At 43.9% G+C, this 27437-nt stretch overlaps 1 protein-coding gene across 1 annotated transcript in view; it reads right to left on the reverse strand.

Moving 5' to 3' along the window:
- Positions 1-27437, reverse strand: part of LOC124722907 — a 257768-nt gene that overhangs the window by 203232 nt on the left and 27099 nt on the right. The window contains exon 2 of the mRNA XM_047248051.1: positions 8428-8931. Within this exon, the coding sequence (XP_047104007.1) occupies positions 8428-8613 (186 nt within the window). The 5' untranslated portion in view covers positions 8614-8931. The remainder of the gene's footprint in view (positions 1-8427; positions 8932-27437) is intronic.

Genomic DNA, 27437 nt, shown 5'->3' on the forward strand with positions numbered 1-27437 from the left:
TGAGAAGAGTGGGGCAGTCATTGGGTACACGACACAACAACCCCCCCTCCCCCCCCAAAAAAAACTTTTAGTCAAATTGTTTTGTTTTTACAGACATAAATTTTCAGATTTGTCATGTAACTTTTGAAGAATAAAGTAGAATGTCTCGAAACTTCCAAGGCATTCTACGAGCGGCGTGCATCAGTAACGCAACACGTTTCTTTGTCAGCAAATTTCAGTTGAAAAAAAAGCAGACTTTGTTGCGGGACATCGTAGAATATTCCCGCTTCAGCCCCTATAATTTCATTAAGTTCCGCTAGGTGGCGGAGCTATAAGTAACCTTCAAAATGGAGTCTGCAACACAGGTGCGTTGCAAGCAGAGAGCTGGTATTGAGTTACTTTTAGCGGAAAACCAGAGCATCGCAAAATTCATAGGCGCTTGCAGAATGTCTCCGGAGACCTGGCAGAGAACAAAAACACGGTGAGTCGTTGGGCGAGGCGTCTGTCATTGTCGCAACAAGGTCGCGCAAACCTGCCTGATTTCCCGCATGCCGGCCGGCTGCACATAGCTGTGCCTCCTGTAATGTTGGAACGTGCGGACACTCTCATTCGAGGTGATCAACGGATCACATTCAAACATCTCGCTCCACAACTGAACGTCTCTGTTGGTATTGCTATTCACAATATACATAAATGACCTTGTGGATGACATCGGAAGTTCACTGAGGCTTTTTGCAGATGATGCTGTGGTGTTTCGAGAGGTTGTAACAATGAAAAATTGTACTGAAATGCAGGAGGATCTGCAGCGAATTGACGCGTGGTGCAGGGAATGGCAACTGAATATCAATGTTGTGGTGTCACCGCCAGACACCACACTTGCTAGGTGGTAGCCTTTAAATCGGCCGCGGTCCATTAGTATACGTCGGACCCGCGTGTCGCCACTGTCAGTGATAGAAGACCGAGCGCCACCACACGGCAGGTCTAGAGAGACGTCCTGGCACTCGCCCCAGTTGTACAGCCGACTTTGCTAGGAAAGGTTCACTGACAATTACGCTCTCATTTGCCGAGACGATAGTTAGCATAGCCTTCAGCTACGTCATTTGCTACGACCTAGCAAGGCGCCATAGCATTTGATAATTAATATTGTGAAGCTTGTACAGTAACGAGAGATGTTCACCAATTGTGGGTTAAAGTTAAGTTTCTACCAGTACCTCATGTTTTGCTAGTCTTATTTCTCTGACCTGTTGCAGACCTCACGCCAGTCTGCGTGTAATTAAACGCGTGCATTTCGGCCTCCTCTAGCAACACGGTGTTGGCTCTTCTGCCAACACTTCAAATGTAGACAAGTGTAATGTGCTGCGAATACATAGAAAGATAGTTCCCTTATCATTTAGCTACAAAATAGCAGGTCAGCAACTGGAAGCACTTAATTCCATAAATTATTTGGGAGTACGCATTAGGAGTGATTTAAAATAGAATGATCATATAAAGTTGATTGTCGGTAAAGCAGATGCCAGACTGAGATTCATTGGAAGAATCCTAAGGAAATGCAATTCGAAAACAAAGGAAGTAGGTTACAGTACGCTTGTTCGCCCACTGCTTGAATTCTGCTCAGCAGTGTGGGCTCCGTACTAGATAGGGTTGATAGAAGAGATAGAGAAGATCCAACGGAGAGCAGCGCGCTTCGTTACAGGATCATTTAGTAATCGCGAAAGCGTTACGGAGATGATAGATAAACTCCAGTGGAAGACTCTGCAGGAGAGACGCTCAGTAGCTCGGTACGGGCTTTTGTTAAAGTTTCCAGAACATACCTTCACCGAAGAGTCAAGCAGTATATTGCTCCCTCCTACGTATATCTCGCGAAGAGACCATGAGGATAAAATCAGAGAGATTAGAGCCCACACTGATGCATACCGACAATCCTTCTTTCCACGAACAATACGAGACTGGAATAGAAGGGGGAACCGATAGAGGTACTCACGGTATCCTCGGCCACACACCGTCAGGTGGCTTGCTGGAGCATAGATGTAGATGTAGCGCTGACACACGTCCATCAGTTGGCGTATTCTAAGGTGTGTGTCCACAGGGCACCACATAGTAAAGGACCGTAAAGACTGATGAAGGACCATCTGTGCGGAGTAGCTTGCGCGTTACGAGGGCTGATTGTGGCACTTTTTGTCGAATATCGTCCCACGGGATGAAACATCGGTTTGTCACTTCGAACTGAAAGCTCAACGGCAGTCCGTGAGTGTCGCCACACCATCTCTCCGACGTCGAAAAAGTTCAAAGCAGCATCCGCAGCCGATAATGTCATGGGACAGTCTTCTTGCACTCTGAAAGGAATATTCTTTGATATCTCCCTCATGGTGCAACGATCAACTGTGAAGTGTGTTGTGCTACCGGCAAGAAAGTGAAGAAACAACTTCAGCGAGTTCGTCGAAACAAACGAACTTCTCCTTCTTCATGACAACACAAAGCCTTATACAAGTCTGCGCACCCAAGAGGAGCTCACGAAACTTCGTTGGACTGTTCTTCCTCATCCGCCCTGCAACCCGGATCTCGCACCTTCCGACTTCCATCTGCTTGACCCAATGAAGGGTGCAATCCGTAGGAAACAGTTCGTGAATGATGGGGAGGCTATTGATGCAGCAAGACGTTGGTTTCGACGTAGACCAGTAGAGTTGTACCATGCGGACATACAATCCCTCCTAGTAATGAAGCGTAAGGCCGTCGCACTGAACGGAGATTATGTTGAAAAATAAGGTTTTGTATCCAAAAGAGTGGGGAATAATATAGTGTATTTGAATCCTGAATAAAACCAACCTGCTTTCAGAAAAAGGTGATGCGTTACTTACTGAATGCCTCTCGTAGAAATTTGTGTGCCCACGTGGGCGTGCCTGTGGCGTGATCGACTGCAACGAACATTCCAGCAAGCAAAAGGCACACGTTAACAGGCTGAGCATACTTTCTGTCAATGACAAGTCTGACATGGTTCGTGAGTCCACGTGCTGAACCGGCAAACCACAGTAGGTTGTCAACGTCCTTGCCTCACGGAATACACCTGTTCCTGCCACATCACCGAAGCTAAGCAACGCTGGGGGTGGTCAGTATTTGGATGGGTAACCGGTCGAGTACGTCACGCGCTGTTGGCAATTTTTATCTTTGCATTTCCGGCAAAAGGGAGTAGAGGGATGGTATAAGGTTCTCGATCACCACACTTTGCGCCAGTGTCTAGGATTAAATTCCAGAGCTCTCCACAGTGTCTCATGCACTGAGGGTATGTGACACTGTTGATGCTCCGTCCGTCAGATGGCGCCGATAAGCTTTGCGCCCCTCACCCCACCCCCGCCCCTCCCCTGAATAACATCTATAAGGGGCATTTTGTTGCTTGACACAGGTCGACAAGAGCATGTTTTAATCGGAAAGTGCACAGTTCGCGACTTAACACAGGTCATTCCCGTTTTCGGCAGTTGATACACATTGGTATGGTCCCCATCTAATTTTCATTTGGGTTTCTGTTTCACTGTTTCTTAATTAAGGATCAGTTCTGATTCCTAATTCCATTCTTTCGTTTTAGACATGACAATCATCATTGAGGATGGTATTTTTATCAATTGACGATGGTATTTTATCAATTGAGGAGGGCCGAAAATTATACCCTATCACACCAATTGTTATTCTGCGGTATTCTGTAAACTATGACATATCATTTGTAAGTAACTTTCTTTTGGTATGAACTTACAAATTGAATGTATCAAGTATATATAAGCCCGTTCTTGTGGGGCATATGTGATCCACACCAGGTTCATAGCTTGATGCTTAATATTTTCTTCCTTGCTTAAGCCTAGTCATTCAGCATTTACGATATCTCAGATAACTGCAACTCCTCATTATCAAAGCATTAATTTAGAAAACTGTTTTGTATAGATATTTGTACCAGAAGATGCTGCTTAAAAGTTGCGAGACCGGTTGTGTGGGTTTATAAGTGACCTGAACATTTACAGCTACGACAGACCATGGGACATGTCATTCACTTTCGTAATAGTTTTAAACCCTGTAATTTTTAAAATACTGTTCAATTCATGAATTGTCTAGCAACCAAGCACAACTATTTTAGCTGTAATTGCGCCAGTTTTAAAATTATCTGTTAAAGACATGTGTTCACAAAGGTAACGGGTCATTGAGAATGGTGACTGCGTACTACCAATTTATAATGTGTAAACTATAACGCTGTCTGAGTTTTGAGCATTTGTTGTTATTATAGTACTTATATCAGTTGCACGTCACATAAAATACGTCTCAAACTTTCGGACAAAGTATTTTAAAATAGCGTTATTCTCTGAACTGCAATATCTTGAAAAGAATGCTAATGCGATTTACCAAGCACTGAGATAAACAAATTATAATTATAAGGGGCAATCAAGAAGTTTCGGGTTCAGGGCGTTGCTGCAGCATATATGCAATGTAGCGCGACCCAGATGCAGGTATATAAGCACCGACATGTAGGCAAGAGATTACAGTAGTATTCGTGTCTTTCCGGCTTGTGTGCGGCAAATGCTGAAACGTGAGCTATGGCGACGTTATTATCAAATGCGTCCAAACAGGACCAACGTGCTGTTATTATTTTCTTGGCTGCCGAAGGCCAAACGCCGGCAGACATCCATCGAAGAATGAAGAATGTGCATGGGGCAGCATGTCCGTCCAACACCACAGTTGTGGAGTGGTTGCTTCGTGATGACGCGCGTACCCATATCGCAAAAGTCGTAACGCAGAAGTTAATGCCAACTCAAGTGGGAGAAGCTCGAGCACCCGCCCTATAGTCCTCATCTCCCCCCATGAGATTATAACGCCTTCGGTTACTTAAGAAAGGCACTGAAGGATCGACGATTCCTGTCGGACGAGAATGTGCAGCATACAAATACGGACTTCTACAGTAGGACACAGTGTTCTACCAAATGTTTTCTTCAACCTGAGGCGTCGGAGGTATGATTGCTTCAATGCTCACGGTGATTTTGCCTGATTGGCATCCTGATTGTGGACAGTACGGCCCTCGATGAGAAACTTTTTAATCGCCCTTAATATTATTATACAAGGTAATTCACCTATCTTCCCCAGCCCAAATAACTTATTGCCCAAAATAAAATATGTGTCAAGAAAATGTTATTTAGCTACCAGGGGAACGTTAACAGGCATGCTTGCTGTTCTAGTAACTTTGTTCGCTTTGAAGATATGAATAGCAGTACGTCTTTTTTTAAATAGCACTCTAAATTTTTGATTCGGTAATCGTCTTCCTCTCCTCAACACGTGTTCAGAAACGTATCACACTGTACCGTTCACGTCAATATGCCGTTATTAAAACGTAACACGAAACTGACTCTGACTCTCCTGTAGTAGCACACAGTGCAACTACCCGGGGTAACGTAAATCTTCTATTTGCTCGTGTTGACAGTAAGCAAATGGAAGTACAACGAAAATGGACGCCGGTCATTCAGTCCACCGTCTGCAGCGAACAGAAGAGAAGGTAGAAATTGTACTCGTTTATAGAGAATGTATATAAGTCAGCACAATAGCGACCGCAGTAATGTTTTCTTATTTCTCATAGTGGTACATGTAGTACAGTACTACAGTAATTTTAAACGATGTATGCAGGAAAGGAAGTCCATTAAAAACTGCATCATCATTACTTTTCTTTTATTGTGGTTGCAGGTAGGCGTTTGACTGACAGTTGACTGAACTACCGGTGTGCATTTTCCTTGTGTTTCCATTTGTTTACTGTCAACTCCTGCAAATGTACAAGTTACTTTACCCCGGGATATCTGCATTGTGGCCGGCCGCGGTGGTCTAGCGGTTCTAGGCGCTCAGTCCGGAGCCGCGTGACTGCTACGGTCGCAGGTTCGAATCCTGCCTCGGGCATGGATGTGTGTGATGTCCTTAGGTTAGTTAGGTTTAAGTTGTTCTAAGTTCTAAGGGACTGATGACCATAGATGTTAAGTCCCATAGTGCTCAGAGCCATTTGAACCATCTGCATTGTGTACTAGTATAACAAAATCAAAGACAGTTCTGAGTTACGTTTTCAATAACGTCATGTTTACGTAAATGACACTCTGCGATATGCCTTTGAACGGATCTTCAGGAGAGGAAGTGGATTCTCGAATAATAAAATATAGAGTGCTACTTAAAATAAACGTACTGCTGTTCATGTCTTCGTAACGAACGAAGTTACAAGAACATCAATCACGCTGGTAGCTAAACAACATTTGCCTGATATATTTTTTATTTTGCTTTTGGGCACTAAGTTATTTGGGGTGATCAAGATAAGTGGGATACCTTGTATAATAATATAAGGTGCGATCAAGGCCGTACAGTCCAGAATCACGATGATCGTGGGCAAAACCACCGTGAGCACTGAGTCAACATTCCGCCAATGCACCAGGCTGAACACACTCGTCTAGTAGAACACCGTGTCATGCTGTGTGAAGAAGTCCGTAATCGTCTGCTGCACATTCTTGCCCGACAGGAATCATCGACCCTTCAAGGTCTTTCTCAAGGGACCGAAGGCGTGATAATCGCATTGGGGGAGGGGGGGGAGAGATGAGGACTATAGGGCGTGTGTTCAAGTATCTCTCAAAAAATGGTTCAAATGGCTCTAAGCACTATCGGACAACATCGGAGGTCATCAATCCCCTAGACTTATAACTACTTAAACCTACCTACATCACACACACCCATGCCCGAGGCAGGATTCGAACCCGTGACCGTAGCAGCAGCGCGGTTCCGGATTGAGCTTCTAGAGCCGCTCAGCCACAGCGGCCGGCCGCAAAGAAAGGAATGCCACTATAATTCCTTGCTTACGTGTGGATGTTTATATACCCGCATGCTGGTTAATATACCCCTGGTAGCTAAACAGTATTTGCTTCATTCGTATTTTGTTTTGTTTCCGAACAAAGCCTTATTTGAGATGTTCAAGCTAAACTTTTAATACATTTTATGGTAACTAAACAATTTATTGTTATTTTTATATTAAAACATTTCACATTTTATTTTTATTCTTAAATGCGCAACACTTTCCTGGTAGTCTGCAAAATTTTGTACAAGTGCGCGCTGAAAAGTAATGTCTCCAAATTTTTTACACAATAAGTCTTAAAGCTTTTTACATAATACAAACGTTATTAATATTCTACATCTTTGTTCTTCGTGTCTGCATATTTGCAGCCCTCTGTCGCTAGAGGGCTCCGAACTGAAGGGCGGAACATGGCGGTGTGTAACGTAACTATGTCGGTGCGCCACGCGGAGTGGTCGCGCGGTTTGAGGCGCCATGTCACTTATCGCGTGGCCCCTCCCGCCGGAGGTTCGAGTCCTCTCACGGGCATGGGTGTGTGTGTTGTCCTTAGTGTAAGTAGTTAAGTAGTGTGTAAGTCTAGGGATCTACGACCTCAGCGGTTTGGTCCCTTCGGAATTCACACACATTTGAACATTTATGTTGGTGCGTGACAAAAAGCGTGCTGTAATTGAGTTTCGAATTCGAAGATTTCTTACACGCATGGGGTACACTCTCCTTCACCATGACAATGCCAGACCACACACGAGCGCTGCGAAATCTGCAACAATTCGACTGTTATCTAGCCGGCCGAAGTGGCCGTGCGGTTAAAGGCGCTGCAGTCTGGAACCGCAAGACCGCTACGGTCGCAGGTTCGAATCCTGCCTCGGGCATGGATGTTTGTGATGTCCTTAGGTTAGTTAGGTTTAACTAGTTCTAAGTTCTAGGGGACTAATGACCTCAGCAGTTGAGTCCCATAGTGCTCAGAGCCATTTGAACCATTTGACTGTTATCTATCATCCTCTTTCGATCCCGATTTGGTACCATCCGATTTTTATCTGTTTCCAAAGCTTCAAGAACACCTTCGATGACATCACTTTGATAGAGATGAAGCGGTGCAAGCATAGATCAGGTTGCGGCACCATCAGTGACTATATCAACAAACTGATCTCTCGTTTGGAGAAATGTGTTCGTCGCCAGGGTGGCTATGTTGTGGAACAAGTATGTAGACATAAAGGATAAAGATGTACAATTTAATAACATTTGTTTTATTTAAAAAGCGTTAAGAATTTTCACATAAAAAACTCGGAAACATTACTTTTCAGCACACCCTCGTAGACCGCCAGGAAAGTGTTCCCCGTTTCACATTGTTGAAATGTTCCGTCTAACACTGGCAGAAAATGCAGCTCATGTTAGTTTCGTTACTGTTATTAAAATCTAAGGTAACTGTGGCACGTTAAAAGGGGGGGGGGGAGGGGGTGACGCTAAGATTAACTGGGGGGGGGGGGGGGGGGTGAGGAGAGTATAATGAAGTGTGACTCCCTCCCAATAACCGGACCCTGGACCCGCGCCTGGTGTTGGAGCCGACGTAGTAAGAAATAGTATGTTTTGAGTAAGAGAGCAGGACTTACCTCAGCCAGCACGTGCTCGTACGAAGGTGGCGGGGAGGTCGGGAACACGAGGGGCCCGGAAGAGCTGGGCGAACTGGTGCACGAGGGCTGCCTCGGCGCCGGCGCCGGCGTCGGGCTGTGGGCGGAACCAGCGCTGGCAGAAGCCCGTTGGGGCGTAATTTCCTGTATCTTTGAGCATTCGTCCATTCTCACGTAGTTGCTGCCTGCGGCGGCTGCGCTTCCGCTTCCACGTCGCCACAATTTTAGCTTCTTCTTTACCGTACTGTCAATTTTCTCGTATCCTTTCTCCCTTCTGCTCACTGTGGCATAAAATTATTCCCACTCTCTACAAAGAAATTTCGGAGCTCGCTGTTGAAAGCCTGCTCGAAGGTGTTACACTAGCCACCTGGCCTTCTATTTGCAGGTACTGGTGGAAAAGCAGTAGGCTACGCTATAATAGATGCTCCTCGAACGCAGGTCTTACGCCGCACCAACCTTCCACTGATGCGTCCTCAGTGTAACGGTCTGAAATGAAAACAAGAAACTTCTGTTGCATACTTAAAAAATTTATAGTTTTATTTTAATCTATTTCATAAGGCCACCGAAAATCATACACAAACGTAAAACTTGTTCTTACACTACTGGCCATTAAAACTGCTACACCACGAAGAATACGTGCTACAGACGCGTAATTTAACCGACAGGAACAAGATGCTGTGATACGCAAATGTTTAGCTTTTCATAGCATTCACACAAGGTTGGCGCCGGTGGCCACACCTGCAACGTGCTGACATGAGGAAAGTTCCCAAACGATTAGTCATACACAAACAGCAGTTGACCGGCGTTGCCTGCTGAAACGTTGTTGTGATGCCTCGTGTAAGGAGGAGAAATGCGTACCATCACGTTTCCGACTTTGATAAAGGCCGGATTGTAGCCTATCGCGATTGCGGTTTATCGTATCGCGTCATTGCTGCTCGCGTTGGTCGAGATCCAGTGACTGTTAGCAGAATATGGAATCGGTAGGTTCAGGAGCGTAATACGGAACGCCGAGTCAACAAATAGGGACGTTTGCAAGACAACAACCATCTGCACGAACAGTTCGACGACGTTTGCAAGAGCATGGACTATCAGTTCGGAGACCATGGCTGCGGTTACCCTTGACGCTGCATCACAGACAGGAGCGCCTGCGATGGTGTACTCAACGACGAACTTGAGTGCACGAATGGCAAAACGTCATTTTTTCGGATGAATTCAGGTTCTGTTTACAGCATCATGAGGGACGCATCCGTGTTTGGCGACATCGCGGTGAACGCACATTGGAAGCGTATATTCGTCATCGCCATACTGGCGTATCACCCGGCGTGATGGTATGGGGTGCCATTGGTTACACGTCTCAGTCACCACTTGTTGGCACTGAAGGCACTTTGAACAGTGGACGTTACATTTCAGATGTGTTACGACCCGTAGCCCTACCCTACATTCGATCCCGGCGAAACCCTACATTTCAGCAGGATAATGCACGACCGCATATTGCAGGTCCTGTACGGGCCTTTCTGGATACAGAAAATGTTCGACTGCTGCCCTGGCCAGCATTCTCCAGATCTCTCACCAACTGAAAGCATCTGGGCAATGGTGGCCGCGCAACTGGCTCGTCACAATACGCCAGTCACTAGTCTTGATGAACTGTGGAATCGTATTGAAGCTGCATGGGCAGCTGTACGTGTACACGCCATCCAAGTTCTGTTTGACTCAATGCCCAGGCGTATCAAGACCGTTATTACGGTCAGAGGTGGTTGTTCTGGGTACTGATTTGTCAGGATCTATGCACCCAAATTGCGTGAAAATGTAATCACATGTCAGTTTTAGTATAATATATTTGTCCAATGAACACCCGTTTATCATCTGCATTTCTTCTTGGTGTAGCAATTTTAATGGCCAGTAGTGTATATTATCTAAATAATTAAATAAGCTAACTGATAATGATTAAGCACATTTATAAAATATTGATTCATCTGATATCTTTGCCTTCGTTGCACGAAGACCCATGACGAAGATGCGCCAATGGCAGGGATCATTGACACATACACCGATAAGCCAAAACATCATGACCACCTGTCTGATAGCGTATTGTTCCATTTTTTAAACACAGTAAAACAGAGATTCTGCTCGGCACGGGTTCTATAAGTCCTTGACAGGACGTCAGTAGTATGTGGCTCCAGATGCCTACGCACAGGTTAAGCAATTCCAGCAAATTACGGGATGGTGGTTTACGGGCACACATCTGGCGCCCGATGTGTGTTCCAGTGAGTACAGATCAGGCACATTTGCTGCCCAAGACATTAATATGAGATCACTATCATTCCGCTCAAACCACTGTAGCACGATTCTGACCTCACAACAAGATCAATTCTCCTGCTGGAAGATATCGTCGCCGTAAAGGGGAGACTTTGAGTATGATGCGACGAAGGTGGTCCAGAATAATGTTCACACAGTTCACTACTGTCATGTGCCTTCCATTACTACAACAGATCCCATGGAGGCCCAATTCAATGTACCCCGAAGCATAATTCCGCGCTCACCTATCTGTATCTGTCGCCAAATGTATGTTTCGTGCACCCATTCGCCTCGATGACACCACTGACCTTGTGTAGCAAGAAATGCGACTCATTCGACAGGCGATACGTTTCTACCGATCCACGACGAAAACTCAGCGATGTTGTGCCCACTGCAATCATAACTGACAATGTAGTTGGGACAAAACAGGAACACGTAGGGGTCGTGTGATGTGGAGCTCCATGTTAAACAATGGCTTTTGAACGGTGTGCTCCGAAACACTTTTCCCTGCTCCAACGTTGAACTCTGTCGTCAGACCTGCCACAGATCGCTGCCTATACTCGATTGCACAGTGGGGGATCCTCCGACCTATACATTTTGTGATGAGACGTGGTCGTCCAACACCATAAAGCCTACTCTTTATTTCACCATCCTTCAACCACTTTCCGAAAGTGCTCAGAACAATAGTATAATGTGTGTGAAATCTTATGGGACTTAACTACTAAGGTCATCAGTCCCTAAGCTTACACACTACTTAACCTAAATTATCCTAAGGACGAACACACACCCATGCCCGAGGGAGGACTCGAACCTCCGCCGGGACTTGCCGCACAGTCCATGACTGTAGCGCCTTAGGCTGGGACAATAGTACGCCAATAGGAGACCAGCTTCGCCGTTTCAGAGATTCTCGTTTCCAGCTGCAGCGCCACAACAATGTGTTCTTTGTCAAAACCGCTTATATCAGTGGATTTCCACATTTGCAGCCCGTATCTTCGCTATAATGACTGCCCATTCGTCTATCTTCCGCTTACATTCTTTCCTTACTGCGTCACGTGCCCACTACACCGCCAGGAGGCATTCAACCTCGCGGAGGGCAGTGGTCATAATGTTTTAGCTCATGAGTGCAAGTTTAGCGGCTGCGCCACGAGCGGCAGTAGCTTTGCGATGTCACCGCCAGCAACGCAGTTCGGCAGCCTGGGGAACTACCAAGAGATTAGCATCTATGGAGATACTCTAACTCCGAAAACGTGATGCCATCGACTTACGCACCCCGCCATATGTCTGCTACCAAAACATTGTGAGTAGTATGCGCGTACTGCAGTGTTATTCATCGAAATTCAAAAATAAAATTGTGTAAAAATGGTTACTCGTGTGACCTGCGGATGTATAAAGAGAAACGGGAATTATGTAATAAAATCCAGATTGTTGCTATAGTAGCTTAATCATGTATTTGTTGTGGTGGATTCCTTTCGGTTAGATTGCTATCTTCAGACCATTTGCGAAAGTCACAGAATAGTTTTTATTTTGTTATAGTTCTGGTTAATCGCGTTTTCTGATATGGAAATTTGGTACTCATGTCCATATCTCATCAGTGGTCGTTGTCAGTCTGTATGTTGCCGGGTAACGACAAGTGCCGCACGTCGGTCTGGAACGTTACAGCAGAGAGGGCTGTGAAACGACGTCAGCCAATAGTACGCTGAATAGGATGACACCACGACAGGGGTGGCATCTATACGAAGAGAATTTAAGCGCCGTGCCGCGTAGCCACGGGCAGTGGAAAACGGGTCGACATACAACCGCTATATATCGGTGACTTATGAACTGAATTGTTTTGCTTGCATTGAAATTGTGTATACCGAAGGACATTGATTATTTGCATGTCGCCATTCGTTTGCGACTCACCTTTCTGAATACGCAAAGTTAAGTATTGTCAATTTAACTTACTGTAATAACCTCCATTAATACGATTTGCTTGAACTGTTGTCTAGCGATCCGAGAAAACAGCTTCCTAGGCACTTTATATTTGACGAGCGGACGGGATACTATACTGTATCGTATAACAACGTGGTGTAGACTTAGTACTCTTATGCTATAAGCTATTTTGTGGTTTCCTTCTGTTGTTAATCTTTCTTTTTTGTAATTTGACGTCTTATTGGCATATTTGACATAGCAGCTGTAACCACATAGCGTCTTTGGTCAATTGTCACAACTGTATCTGTCAAATCCGACGATAAAACGTCCAAATCATAAAAATAAAAAAGACGATTAACAACGGAACCAAACCACGAAACAGCTTATAGCATAAGAGTCCTAAATCTACACCATTCGTTACACAATACAGATTGACAGCAACCACTGATTATACCAGGTAATCAAAAACTCAGTATAAATTTGAAAACTGAATAAATCACGGAATAATGTAGATAGAGAGGTACAAATTAACACACATGCTTGGAATAACATGGAGTTTTATTAGAACCAAAATAATACAAACGTTCAAAAAATGTCCGACAGATGGAGCTTCATGTGATCAGAATAGCAATAATTAGCATAACAAAGTAAGACAAAGCATAGATGATGTTCTTTACAGGAAATGCTCAATATGTCCACAATCATTCCTCAACAATAGCTGTAGTCGAGGAATAATGTTGAGAACAGCACTGTAAAGCATGTCTGGAGTTATGGTGAGGCATTCGCGTCGGATGTTGTCTTTCAGCATCCCTAGAGATGTCGGTCGATCACGATACGCTTGCGACTTCAGGTAACCCCAAAGCCAATAATCGCATGGACTGATGAGGCCTGGGGACCTGGGAGGCCAAGCATGACGAAAGTGGCGGCTGAGCACACGATCATCACCAAACGACGCGCGCAAGAGATCTTTCACGCGTCTAGCAATATGGTTTTTTTTTTTGTTCTAATAAAACCCCATGTCATTCCAAGCATGTGTGTCAGTTTTTACTTCTCTATCTACATTGTTCCGTGGTTTATTAAGTTTTCAAATTTATACTGACTTTTTTATCACCCGATATATGGATGTAAGTATCAAATCTGTATATCCGAAAATGCGATTAACCAACATTATAGTTAAGTGAAAAATAATATTATGTAACTTTCGCAGATCGTCTGAAGATGGCATTGCATCCTAAAAGGATCCCTCACAATAAACACATCATTAAAATACCATAGGCGCAATCTGTATTTCATTACATAATGTCCCTAAGAGATATCTTCGATGACGCTGGCCCATTGGATTGTAAAAGAAACTGAAAGTCTGCTGTTACTTTCTACAGGTAAATGCTTGAGATAAAATAATACTTTTGGTTTAAACATGGACTCGTCGTAGGCTCACGAAAGAAAGAGCAAGGTAAAGCCTGTGGATCAAGGCTTTATGACGAAATAGAGCACATCAGTAAAATACAGCATAATCGCACTAGACCTTTCGGTTTTTTTTTATCATTTCTCTCATACACACAGAATGTAAGTTGCTCCAAATTTTACGTAACTGACTGTAATGTTTCAGTGTATGATTTATTTGAGAGAATTTGATATTCGGCTTGTTTTTTCGGTTGTCGGCAGCTGATGACATATCATCTGCCTATGCATGATATATTATACTTAATTATTTACGTCTGAGATAATTGAGTGAGTGAATGTTGTGACTAGATAATAAGTCATTCATTTAAAATTTTCAACATATTAATCGTTTTTGTTTGTTCATGTATGATAATTCTACTCCGTGCTAACTGTTACGTTGGACGAGTTTATTTTGGGAAGTGCTGCTCCAGAAGGTAATAATAATTTATGTGCATCAAAAACTTTGACATGTAATGCTAATTTTATGCATCTGTTTGTTTTCTAGTGTTGCCAAAAGACGTTTCCTCCATTTTAGATGCACCACCTCCTGTCACTGTTGTCCATTTCAAGAAAAAGTTGTAAGTTCTGTGTGAAGTAAACGTGCAGAACAGGAAGAAAATCGAGCTTCGGCAGCCAAACTGTCGCCTGTCAAGCCGCGAAATCGTCATTTGAATCATGTGAAAAAGGTCCTGCAGAAGAAGAACTACAGAAATGAAGAGCAGCTTTGAAATCTTTTGCATTAACACTGAAATTTCAGTCTACAAGAGCATATGATTATATCAGCATTATATCTGATACTTGTTTGCCACATCCTAGAACAATAAGTGATAGCAAAGTGGGGCATCTGGTTTTACGAGTGATGCAATATTCATGTCCATGGAATTCCTTTGAGTTAGTAAAGTTATGAGTAAGTGTTTAAACAAGACTTTATTTATGAACTTCTCTGGATGTCCTGGAAACTACTGCAGATATACGTCTGGGATATGTTTTATTAGATTCACCAGATCAATAACAACAAAATAAATGGAAATCGTGTTTTACTTTAACCTCGTACAGTTTTGTGATGGCTTCATATTAGCGAAGTTCAAAATTTCAGGCAAAATCTTTTATTAGCCGTAACTCCATAACTAAACATTTGCAGACCTATATTTATACATTTTTTTCTTTAGTTTTACTTGTAGAATAACATATTAAGATATTTGTATGTCTTTGTGAATCACCCTGTATGTATTCCCAATTGTGAAAAATTGTCAAACGAAAATGATAAGTGTGTAGAATGACCTAAACCTACTCAGAAGGGAAAAACGTGTGAGAGAGACAAAGATAGGTTTCACCTGACATTACGTGCAAGCTCTTGATTTTAGTGATAACGCTTAATTGCACCTAAGCTCAACAAAGAATATCCATACAATATTGTCGTGTTCGTCAAACTAAATATTTAGCGTTTACATTCGCCGGCCGCTGTGACCGAGCGGTTGTAAACGCTTCAGTCCGGAACCGCGCTGCTGCAACTGTCGCAGGTTCGAATCCAGCCTCGGGCATGGATGTGTGTGATGTCCTTAGGTTAGTTAGGTTTAAGTAGTTCTACGTCTAGGGGACTGATGACCTCAGATGTTAAGCCCCATAGTGCTTAGAGCCATCTGAACCGTTTGTTTACATTCTGAAAAAAGTACATTTTCGTAGTGAAATGATCAGAAGGATCTTATGCCATCTGTACCGCTAATAGCTCGACTTAAATTAAAAATATCGGCTGTTTTGCCACGATGTAGTCAATGCTCAATGAAATATATTTGGCATCAACAAATTAAGTTCTCAACTAGTTGGTTTTGTCTATTCCTCCATGAAAATATGTGGTGTATAAGTACATACCCAAATGTGACTGTCGATTTAGTGGCTTTAAGTAGAGAGGGCAAGTTTCACATAAGATTTTAAGGGAGAAACTCTTGTTTTGGTTTCAAAAAGATGGCGGACTGCCGCACCCCCTGGCTTCAGCGTAGGTAACTCCATCTCCCTTTGTTGTAACCTCCTTGGGAACTTACAAGGGGGTTAGAATAACAAAGCGACCGTCTGAACTATTGATTACGACATCGCTCCGTCCCGATGGACTCGCCGAATTCATTGTCTCGCATTGCTGTACCGTCATTGGACTTTGGCTCTTGTCACCAGTGCCGCCCAGAGTGGCCGAGCGGTTCTAGGCGCTACAGTCTAGAACCGCGCGACCGCTACGGTCGCGGGTTCGAATCCTGCCTCGGGCGTGGATGTGTGTGATGTCCTTAGGTTAGTTAGGTTTAAATAGTTCTAAGTTCTAGGGGACTGATGACCTCTGAAGTTAAGTCCCATAGTGCTCAGAGCCATTTGAACCATTTTTTCTTGTCAGCAGTGCTCGACTACAGGAGAGAAATCGGGGAACATTTCCTCGGGATATTCGTGCTACCGAGGTCTACATCGCGTGGAAATCTATCAACTTGCTCACATTATATAAAATGTTACAGATTACATCATGTGATAGACTCTGACTTCATGGACTTCAAGTGTCACTTCCTTCTACTCAAAAATATGTTCAGATGTGTGTGAATTCCTAAGGGACCAAACTGCTGAGGTCATCGGTCCCTAGACTTAGACACTACTTAAACTATCTGAAACCGACTTATGCTAAGAACAACACACACACACCCATGGCCGAGAGAGGACTCGAACCTCTAGCGGGAGGGGCCGAGCAGTCCGTGACATGGCGCCCTAAACCGCGCAGCCATTCCGCGCGGCTCCTTCTACTCTCTTTATTTTCTTGTGGCTTTAATTTTCCTGGTTATAAGGATCCGTCTATTTAACTTATATTGATGTTTGATGACCAGTAAATATTGTAAATCTAAAAGTGTTTATTTATTGCTGTAGGTTGCAGTAATTTCAGATTTCTTATATCAGATTCGGAATGAGGACAGTGATAAGCGTGACCTATTATTAGAAATCATCCTGGTATTTGTATACGACGTAGGATTTAATTTTTTTTTGTTTTGATTTAACGCACTGTTGACACCAAGTTAGCTACAGCTGAAGCAGCTACTGAAATGTGGATTGAGCAATGAACTGGTCATAGAGCAGTGAAAGAGCATGCTGGTATCCTGTATGAGTAATTTGCAGAAATTTAAAACAGAATGACAGAACAGCCACTCGAAACACGACTCATGACATTGTAATTACTGCTTGTCTCCACTGCGGCCCATCGCGCAATAATTGAATGAGAAATCATACAACCGCAGCAGAAGAGACGCTAAATATCATGCAACTACATTAGGACGTAAACGGTGAACACAGAAAATGTTTGGTCAGTCCTTTCACAAAGAACCACTGGAGAATTTCAGCATCTACTAGATCAGTGAGGTACACAGGCTGGCGATCAGCAAAAGCACGCTGCATGATCTCCTCCCCGTGCTGATCAGTTACTGATCTTGATAACGTTTTGCAGCAGCAGGGTGTGGCCTTCGCAGATCTGGCCGCTCGTCATGCCGTGTTTTCCCCTCAACGATCAGACTCGAAACATCTCCAACTAATGTTGATATTGTGCGCCCGATGTGAAGGTCTTCTGTCCGATGGTCTAGAAATAAAGCGCATGTCCTTAAATCGAGAGGCAGCGGGGTAGAATCCCGGTTGGACCACGTAAATTTTCAGTCTACCTTTAATCTAGCCTTCATCTCTCAACAATATGAGCAGTCATCAGGAAGGACACGTAGTTCGGATTCCTCTTTCTCGGTTGGGTAACTGGAATAGATTAGGGACTCGCAAATCGCCGAAGTGTCCAACTGAAAGACTTGCTCCCGGTCATTGAGCCGCATGCAGTTAGTGTGAAGGTGCGCACTCGGCACGGTGAGGCATGTGCTGCCACCTGAAAGCGACCAGTGAAGGGTATATGGACAGAAAGGTTGAATGAGGAACAAAACAGCTCCAGTTGCAAGTGCTTTTTTTTAATCATCGTTAATCCACTCCATCATCCACGTTGATGAAATAGATGACTAAACAGACCACTTACAATTGCGGCATTTTGTTCTTCATTAGTGTTCTACAGTTGTGTAGTAACTCAAAAATTCATAGTGGAGAAACTAACTTGTAGTATTTTGCAAAGGGTAACACCCACTTATTTTATGGTTAGAGGTCTGTGCGCAGAAATAAATACTTTATAACATTAACTGAATTTCCTGTTGTGCGTGGCAGAATGCGAAAACAATAATAAATAGGAAATACTTTTCTATGTTTTGCAACGTATTATTTCGGCAAGGAATCGGCTTTCGGTTTCTTAGGCCATCACCAGATGACAAAACATGGTTCAAATGGCTCTGAGCACTATGGGACTTAACTGCTGAGGTCATCAGTCCCCTAGAACTACTTATACCTAACTAACCTAAGAACATTACACACATCCATGCCCGAGGCAGGATTCGAACCTGCGACCGTAACGGTAGCGCGGTTCCAGACTATAGCGCCTGGAACCGCTCGGCCACCCCGGCCGGCTCATCAGATGACAGTTGAATGACGTAAACACAGATATTACCTATTTCAAAGACACAAAAGACACAAAAATGATGGCATACAGAGTATTCACAAAGGAAAGCAATACTTCTTATGTCACGCAGAATCATTTCCAATTACTGAGAAATGAAAATAAGGTGTACGTGGGTCTCGTTACGTCTAACAACAGACGAAAAATAAAGTCGAATTTAGAATTGTTATACAATATCCAAAACTGAAAATTAATTTTCCTCTCTGTTAATTTTAGTATCAATATTAGATAGTAGCGTTAAAGCCAACTTTATTTTTCATCTGTTGTTAAATGTAATGATATTCACGTAAAAAGCTTTATTTTCAATTGTAGTTAATCGTAACTATTGCTGCACGACTAAAAGGAAATACTTTTTTTTGTGAACACTCTACATGTTATCATTTTTTGAATCCTTTGTACCTTCTGCTAAAGTCGCACGTCATTTTATCTATGTTTGCGAACTGTAGCTGTCAGAGGACGATGGCTCAAGAAGCCTAATTCTGAGGCGTGACTAAATAAACAATATTTTGCAGAACATTATGAAGGCCTTTCGTATTTCATAGTATTAATAACAACTTTACGGATATAAACCTGCGCCGATACACATTATCCTTAGGCATATCTGCACATATCCACAATAAAAAAACTATCTGTATTACATGTGATCGGTAATGATAATAATTATTATTCTTTTAAGTCACAATTGTTAACGATGTGAGGTGGAGTGCTACAATATAGACTTAAGTGCTCTCTGTCCAGGGGATGCTAGACGTTTTGTTGACGTCTGCAGTGACTAAAGATTACGACATGCCTTTATTCCTAGTTTTCCTCACAATTATACGATTATCCCGCAAGTGCTTACGTCTGAGTCATTCCTGTTTAATTTACACTGACAGAAATCTCTTATGTAATTACCAAAAGCTGCCACAAAGCTACATGAATACTCTTCCAGGAAATTCCATCACCGGCCAATGGTGCCGAGCGGTCCTAGGCGCTTCAGTCCGGAACCGCGCTGCTGCTACGGTTGCAGGTTCGAATCCTGCCTCGGGCAAGTATGTGTGTGATGTCCTTAGGTTAGTTAGGTTTAAGTAGTTCTAAGTCTAGGGAACTGATGACCTCAGCTGTTAAGCCCCATAGTGCTTAGAGCCATTTGAACCATTTTCTGAAACTCCATCCATTGGAATCTCTGCTTCATGATCTGACTCCCATTTGTTTATCACATATGACACGAATACTGTTCGGTATGAAATCAGCGAATCGATCAACATACCTCTTAAATATCGTTACAAGCACTCAATGCAAAGCTTATTGCACTGAGAAGTGTTGCACGGTAACATGTGTTAACATCATGGCGGGTTAAAATACATTTGATGAATGATATATGACTGACTTTAAACAGTGTGCAGAATTTGACGATAAATTGTAACACGACTTCATTTGACTTCTCAATGTTGTGGATGAGTATCGCAAAAAGAATTCACAAAATCCGTTTCATTAATTACGACTGAAAGGTGTAACTTGCGGAACTTATCAAGAATGTGACAAGACATTTTGCGTTAAAATCTGGTCATAACAGGCATCTTGGTTCTCAGTCTACGGAATGTAAATTACGAGGTCTGACTTCAGCTGACAAAATTGGCCCAGTGGCACCCCTACCGTTTAGATCTATGGGTTAGAAGAGATTACAAAATTTTAATGAACGCGGATGCAAATAAAAGACTTGCGGACGCCGTTAAGACACTACGGTTCGGTGTGGATGGCGACTTGATTTCTCTTAGCCGCTGAGACACCGGCAGGGTATGGACAAAAATATGGAGACACCACAAACACAGCGCCTAACACGGCGTAGGAAAACGTTGGCACTCACAACAGCTTCTAGTTGTCTCGGAATGGACAGATACAAGTCCTGGACGGTTTTTAGTGGAATTGTATACCATTCTTCCTGCAAAATGGTGGCAAGTTCAGGTAACGAAGATGGACGTAGACAGCGATCACGCACCCTTCTTTCCAAAGTAGACCATAAAGTCTCAATAATATTGAGATCTAGCGACTTTGACGGCCACGGGATTTGCGACAATTCTTCCTTGTGCTCACAAAATCAGTCTTGGACGATGCAATCTGTGTGAACAGGCCCCTGTCATACTGGAACACAGCATCGCCATTGAGGAATAAACATTGTACCATGGGATGGGCATGATCAGCTAAAATGGTCACATCGTCCTTGGCAGTAATGCGACCTTGCAGAGTAACAACGGGGCCATGGAATACGATGATATAAATGCCCAAATCATCGCCGAAACCCCGCCATGTTTAACTCTTGAGAGAAAATCGCGGCCAAAAGTTGGATACAGTCAGTGTGCAGCGAGACTAATCTGACCAAATGACATTCTCCAATTGCTCCATAGTCCAGGTTTTATGGCTTTGGCATCATATTTTCCTGTTACAGACACTGGCATCCCTGATTTGTGGTTCTGAAATTACTACTCACCCTGAAATTCCCTCCTTCTGAAGCACCCTTCGTGTTGTTTTGGTGGTGACCGGGTTCGGGAGTGCGAAAGTCAACTCTGGTAACTGTCGTCCTCTTATTTTTCATCACAATCCTCTTCAGTGACCGTGCGTCACGATCACACTTTCGTCCGCGTTACGACACAGAGGATGACCTTTTTCCGCTTTCTCTGTATGCGATATAAATCTTCAATACGGCTCCTCTTCAAACACCAAACAGAGACTACGGAAGCACCCACCACATGGCTACCAACAATTTTCCCAGTTCAAATCCACTTCGACATATTCCACTCACAACTACACCGTACAATGTTCCGACCAGCACTGATACATGAAACGCATCGAGGGCATTCCACAGGTACCGCTCATGGTCAAATACAACAGTGCAACCCTCAGGCATTTATGTTCAAGCACGTATTTCTCGCGGAGTTTCCATATTTTTTGTCCAACCTTTGTGTCTATGCCACAGATCGTGAATCCATCACATCGGCCTGCAACTTACTGTGCAAGAAGTCTGTAGAGTTCTATATATCTTGATCATTCCTAACGAACTGAAACTATTACAGCTTTCCAGAAATGTCCTGCACAGAATGATCCGAAAAAAGACAAGTAATTTCTTGAAGGAAGTCATTTTCCTGTGTAGGCTGTTGCTTCATTTTGGGATAAACACCTTATTATATTATTTAGTAATTAGCACATTTCGCCTACGTGGACAAATAACTTCATGCAAGAAAGTTACAGCGGCTGTTGAGACGTACAGACATAAGTTTAATTAGACAAGGAATTTGTTCTCAGTTCCGCATGCCATGTTTCCCTAATTATACAGGGTGAGTCACCAACTATTTCCACCTGGAATAACTCCGAAAGTATGATAGGAACTGAAAAGTTTGTGGGACAAATGTCGCATGGGACAACGGGAGCAATAATATGACGTTGGTTTTTTGATACTAGGTCGGGTCGCGTCAGAGATATGAAGGTCAACTTTGTTTTTTTTTTAATGGGATGCCATTGTTTGGTACTTATTTTCTGATAGGGGCTATCGAGACAAATCCAATGATGTGTAACAGTAAGGTCTTTGAAAGTCAATGAAGGTCAAAAAGGTGGCATGAACGTCCATTTACAGAAGGTGTTCGAAGTGATGACCGTTGGTATCAATGCAGTGCTGCAAAATTCTTGTCATGGATTGAGTGGTATTCCTTATCACTTCAGCACATATCGAAGCGCATGCTCTGACAATTCTCTTACGTATATCGTGCGAATAGTAAATATTCGTCGAATACGGCGTATCCATCTAACATGCCATTGACATGCAAACACCATTCGACGGTTTCTCAATACAAAACTGGTAGGAACGGTAAGACTAGCATCCTCGAACCAAGCTAATGTGAATTATGTATTCCTTCGAAGAACAAGTCAATATGCTTTTCATTTATGGAGAATGCCAACGAAATTCAGTGAGAGCAAGACATTTTTTTATACGCTGAAATATATCCTCAACGGACTCACCTTACACGTCGTAAATTTAAATACGTATATGATAATTTGAGAACAACTGGATCTTTAACGCATCGGATACATATCCGGCAAAGGAAAGTTATTAACGAGGAAACGGAAATTGGTACTGTTGCCACTGTGGTTAGAGATCCTTGTGTCCGCAGCTCGTGGTCGTGCGGTAGCGTTCTCGCTTCCCGCGCCCGGGTTCCCGGGTTCGATTCCCGGCGGGGTCAGGGATTTTCTCTGTCTCGTGATGACTGAGTGTTGTGTGATGTCCTTAGGTTAGTTAGGTTTAAGTAGTTCTAAGTTCTAGGGGACTGATGACCACAGATGTTAAGTCCCATAGTGCTCAGAGCCATTTGAACCAATTTGATCCTTGTGTTAGTTCGCGCCAAATCGCAAGGGAATCTGGCATGAGCCTGAGTGGTGTTGTTCGCGTTCTGCATCGCCATAAATATCATCTTTACCAAATCAGTCTCCACCAAGGATTAACTGGTACGGATTGTATGCGTCGCATTGAATTCTGCCGACAGGCTCAACTTCAGGTTCAGAGGGATGACACGTTTATTCATTTGATTTTATTTACTGACGAGGCAACATTAACGAACCATGGAAATATTAATTTGCATAACATACATTATCGGGCAACTGAAAGTCCATAGTGGCTGGGGCAAGTTGCACACCAAACACTGTGGTCGGTGAATGTATGGTGTGGGATTCTGGAGGACAGAATTATAGGCCCCTATTTCATCGAAGGAAATCTTAATCATAGGAAGTACGCCACATTCCTGCAAGAAACATTAGGTCTGTTATTGGAAGAAATTCCATTAGGAACAAAGAACAGGATGTGGTATCAACATGATGGGTTTCCGGCACATTTTTCGCTGATGGCTAGAAATGAGCTGCAGAGACAGTTCCGAAATCGTTGGATTGGACGCGGAGGAGATGTGTCGTGGCAGGCTTCTTCGCCCGACTTGACGCCTCTGGATTTTGTCTTATGGGGATTCGTACAAGACATCGTTTATAAAGACGTTCCAACTACACCTGAAGATATACGAGCGAGAATTGTCAGAGCATGTGCTTCGACAAGTGCCCATGTGATAAGGAATACCACTCAGTCCATGATAAGAAGATTTCAACACTGCATTGATACCAATGGTCATCACTTCGAATACCTTCTGTAAATGGACGTTCATGCCAACTTTGTGACCTTCGTTGACCTTCAAAGACCTTAGTGTTACGCATCATTGGATTCGTGTCTATAGCTGCTATCAGAAAATAAGTACCAAACTATAACTTCCCATTAAAACAAAACAAAAAAAACAGTTGACCTTCATATCTCTGAAGCGACCCCACCTAGCAACAAAAAGCCGTCATATTTTGGGCCCCATTGTCCCATGCAACTTTTGTCCCAGTCAGCTCCTGTCATACTTTCGGAGTTATTCTTGGTGGCAATACTTAGTGGCTCACTCTGTGTAAGCAGAGGCCTCTGTCTTTTTACATACAGGATTCCTACTTTTTTTAAGTGTTCGCCTCGATATCCCCATCGTATTTCGAAATTCAGAATGCTCTGAAAACCCCAGATAATCGAAGTATTGTGTCCTACGGACACATCACAGAGTGCAGACGGGGACCAACGTATGCGAACGTTGACCAGCTCAGTGTCTGAAAACGCGCACTTCCGCCACGTTCGTGCAGGCGCGGTTTGCAAATGTATAACGAGACGGCTGTGCTGTAATAATTAACAGGCATTGCGACCAAACATTGCAGGAAAACAACAAAATGATCTCTGTACTTCATACACTTACGATTTCACCTCCATCGACAGCACATTTATACTGAGCGAACTAGCGCAGTGGTTAGCACATTGGACTTGCATTCGGGATGACGACGGTTCAAACTCGCGTCCGGCCATCCTGATTCAGACACTCCGTGATCTGCCTAAATCGCTTAAGACAGATGCCGGGACGGTTCCTTTGAAATGGCACGGCCCATTTCCTTCTCCATCCTTCCCTAATCTGAGTTTGTGCTCCGTCTCTAATGACCTCGTTATCGACGGGACGTTAAACACTAGTCTCCTCCTCCCCCTCCAGCAGCTCTATGGAGAAGGATGTATCCTACGTACTGAGAACTGTTGTAGTTTAGCAGAACGTTCCATTCCAATACCTTAGAGATCGAACGAGGTATTGCAGTATTTGATGCAAGTTACGCCGACGGAAAAAAAATCGCAACACCAAGAAGAAATTGTGCAACATAAACGAAAGTCGGTTGGCGTGTTTTTGCTTTAAATACACGCAGTGACGGGCGTGAGCGTTAGTACTTTTGAGACTGGACGTGGTGAGTTGAAGTTAGTCAAGAATGCCTTTAAGACGACAAAGACGCCATTATCAGCACCTCACTGAGTTTCAGTGCGGTCGTGTAATAGGGCTACGAGACGCTGGAACTTCCTCCTCTTATATTGCAGAAAGACTGGCAGGAATGTAGCACACAGTACTTCATTGCTGGCAGTGGTGGCCACGAGAATGTACGGTCATAAGAAAACCGGGCTCCAGGCAGCAACGTGGCACTACCGAGAGGGTAGACCGTCATGTACGGCTTATGACTGTGTCGTAATTGTACTGCATCTGCAGCAGCAGTTTGAGCAGCACTTGGCCCCACAGTGACACAACGAACTGTTAGAAAACGGTTACTTCAAGAATAGTTCCGAGCCAGAACGCTGTAGTGCGCATTCCGCTGACCCCAAACCACCACCATTTGCGACTTCAGTGGTGTCAAGCGAGAGCTCATTGGAAGGCAGGGTGGAGGTCTATTGTGTTTTCTGATGGAAGGTTGTTCTGCCTCGGTGCCAGTAATGGCCGTATGTTGGTTAGAAAGAGGCCAGGTGAGTGCCTGCAGCAAACATGTCCGCGACCTAGACACACTGTGCCTGCATCTGGAGTTATGGCCTGTGATGAAATTTCGCATGACAGCAGTAGCACTCTCGTGGTTATCCCACGCACCCTGGTTGCTAATTTGTACGTCACTCTGTTGTGCTATCATTCATGAACAGCATTTGAGGGGGTATTTTCCAACAGGATAACGCTTGCCCACATACCGCTGTTGTAACCCAGCATGCTCTACAGAGTGTCGACATGTTGCCTTGGCCTGCTTGATCACAATCGAGTACATATGGGCTACCACCGGACGACAACTACAGTGCATCCACACACAGCATTAACAGTGCCAGTATTGACCGACCAAGTGCAACAGACATGGAACTGCATCCCACAAACGGATACCCAGCACCTATATGACACAATTCATGCACATTTGCATGCTTGTATTCAACATCCTGGCGGTTACACCGGTTATTAATCTACCAGTACGTCACGTTTCAAGTGGCTTATCTCGCATTTACATTGACCTGTGATCTTGCTATGTTAATCACTTAAATATGTTACCTAGACAAATTTATTCCCAAAATTGCATTACTCTACATTAATTATTTTTTGGTGCTGCGACTTTTTTCCCGTCAGTGTCGTTGCAAAATTTCTACTGCTTTGCCATAGATGTGGGGATCCTGCTGGCCGCGGGAGCACCTCAGCATCACGCAAGAAGTTCAAATATGTGCCATGTGTGAACGAGCACTGTCATGTTCAAAAATGGCACGACGATACTGCAGCATGAGCGGTAACACGTAAGGATGCAGAATGTCTGTCAAGTAGTGTTGTGCCATCAGAGTTCCCTCAATCATTACCAGCCATGACCCTAAGTCATATCAGATGGTTCATTACACCATGACCCAAGGAATACAATCGCTGTGACTCTCCAGAACATTGGAAGAATGTGACTTCACCCCAGGTCACCGGCATATTCGCCGATGATGGTCATCTGTGATAGTGCAGAGCCGCGATTCATTGTTGAATACAATCCGACGCCATTCATCAACAGTCCATCCGTTCTGGTACTGTATCACATTAAATGCAGCCATTGGTGTTGCGGTGCTAAATGTAGCATATGCATGGGACAGCCATTCCTAGTCCAGCATCTGTTAGTCTCTGACTAAAGATGCACGGTGACATATGATGTCGCAGGGAGTCCACCACTTGTTCTCAGATGGCAGGCGCAGATGTGGAGGATTACGATATGCTTGGTGCACAATACGGCCATCCGGCCTTGTGGTGGTCGGACGTGGTCATCCGGGACCTAGAAGACGAGTATGCTTCCTTCACACTCCCATGCAGTCCAACATCGGACTGCTAACACATCCGAATACTGCAAAAATCTCGGTATTGCACTATTCGAACATCCAGTCAAATACATCCCCACAATGAGGCTCTTTTGAAATCTGTCAGGTGCTGATAATGCTGTCTCACATGAGCATGCAGTCCCTGTGTACCCTTCACACGAACAACTCTAATTGACTCTTGTGGCTGTTCTACCTGTTAGAGACACTGACAACGCTAGTAATTTACATACCCGCCTTTGGTGTATAGGTGTATGAAGTTGCATTGACATTCGACCATGTCTTCTGGGTGCTTCAGCTTTGTTATGAGGCAGTACGTACGCGGATTGCATCTGATGGACGGCAAAGCCTGACAACACAGAGGAGTTTTGGTGGACGAGTACCTGCATCACCATGTCATCCTTTCCCTAGCGGTGCCAGCTAACTCCCCGGATTTAATGTAGAATATGCATGGGACGCACTGGCCAGGAAGCTTAGAGTTCTAGCACTGCCACTGTAGACAGCTGCTGGGGACCAAAGGGCTCTTGGCCAGCAGTGGGATGTGTTACCTCAAAAAAGCGTTGAGTGGTCTGGAAACGAGGGATTAAA

The sequence above is a fragment of the Schistocerca piceifrons genome, chromosome X (assembly GCF_021461385.2).
Source record: "Schistocerca piceifrons isolate TAMUIC-IGC-003096 chromosome X, iqSchPice1.1, whole genome shotgun sequence".
Taxonomy (NCBI): domain Eukaryota; kingdom Metazoa; phylum Arthropoda; class Insecta; order Orthoptera; family Acrididae; genus Schistocerca; species Schistocerca piceifrons.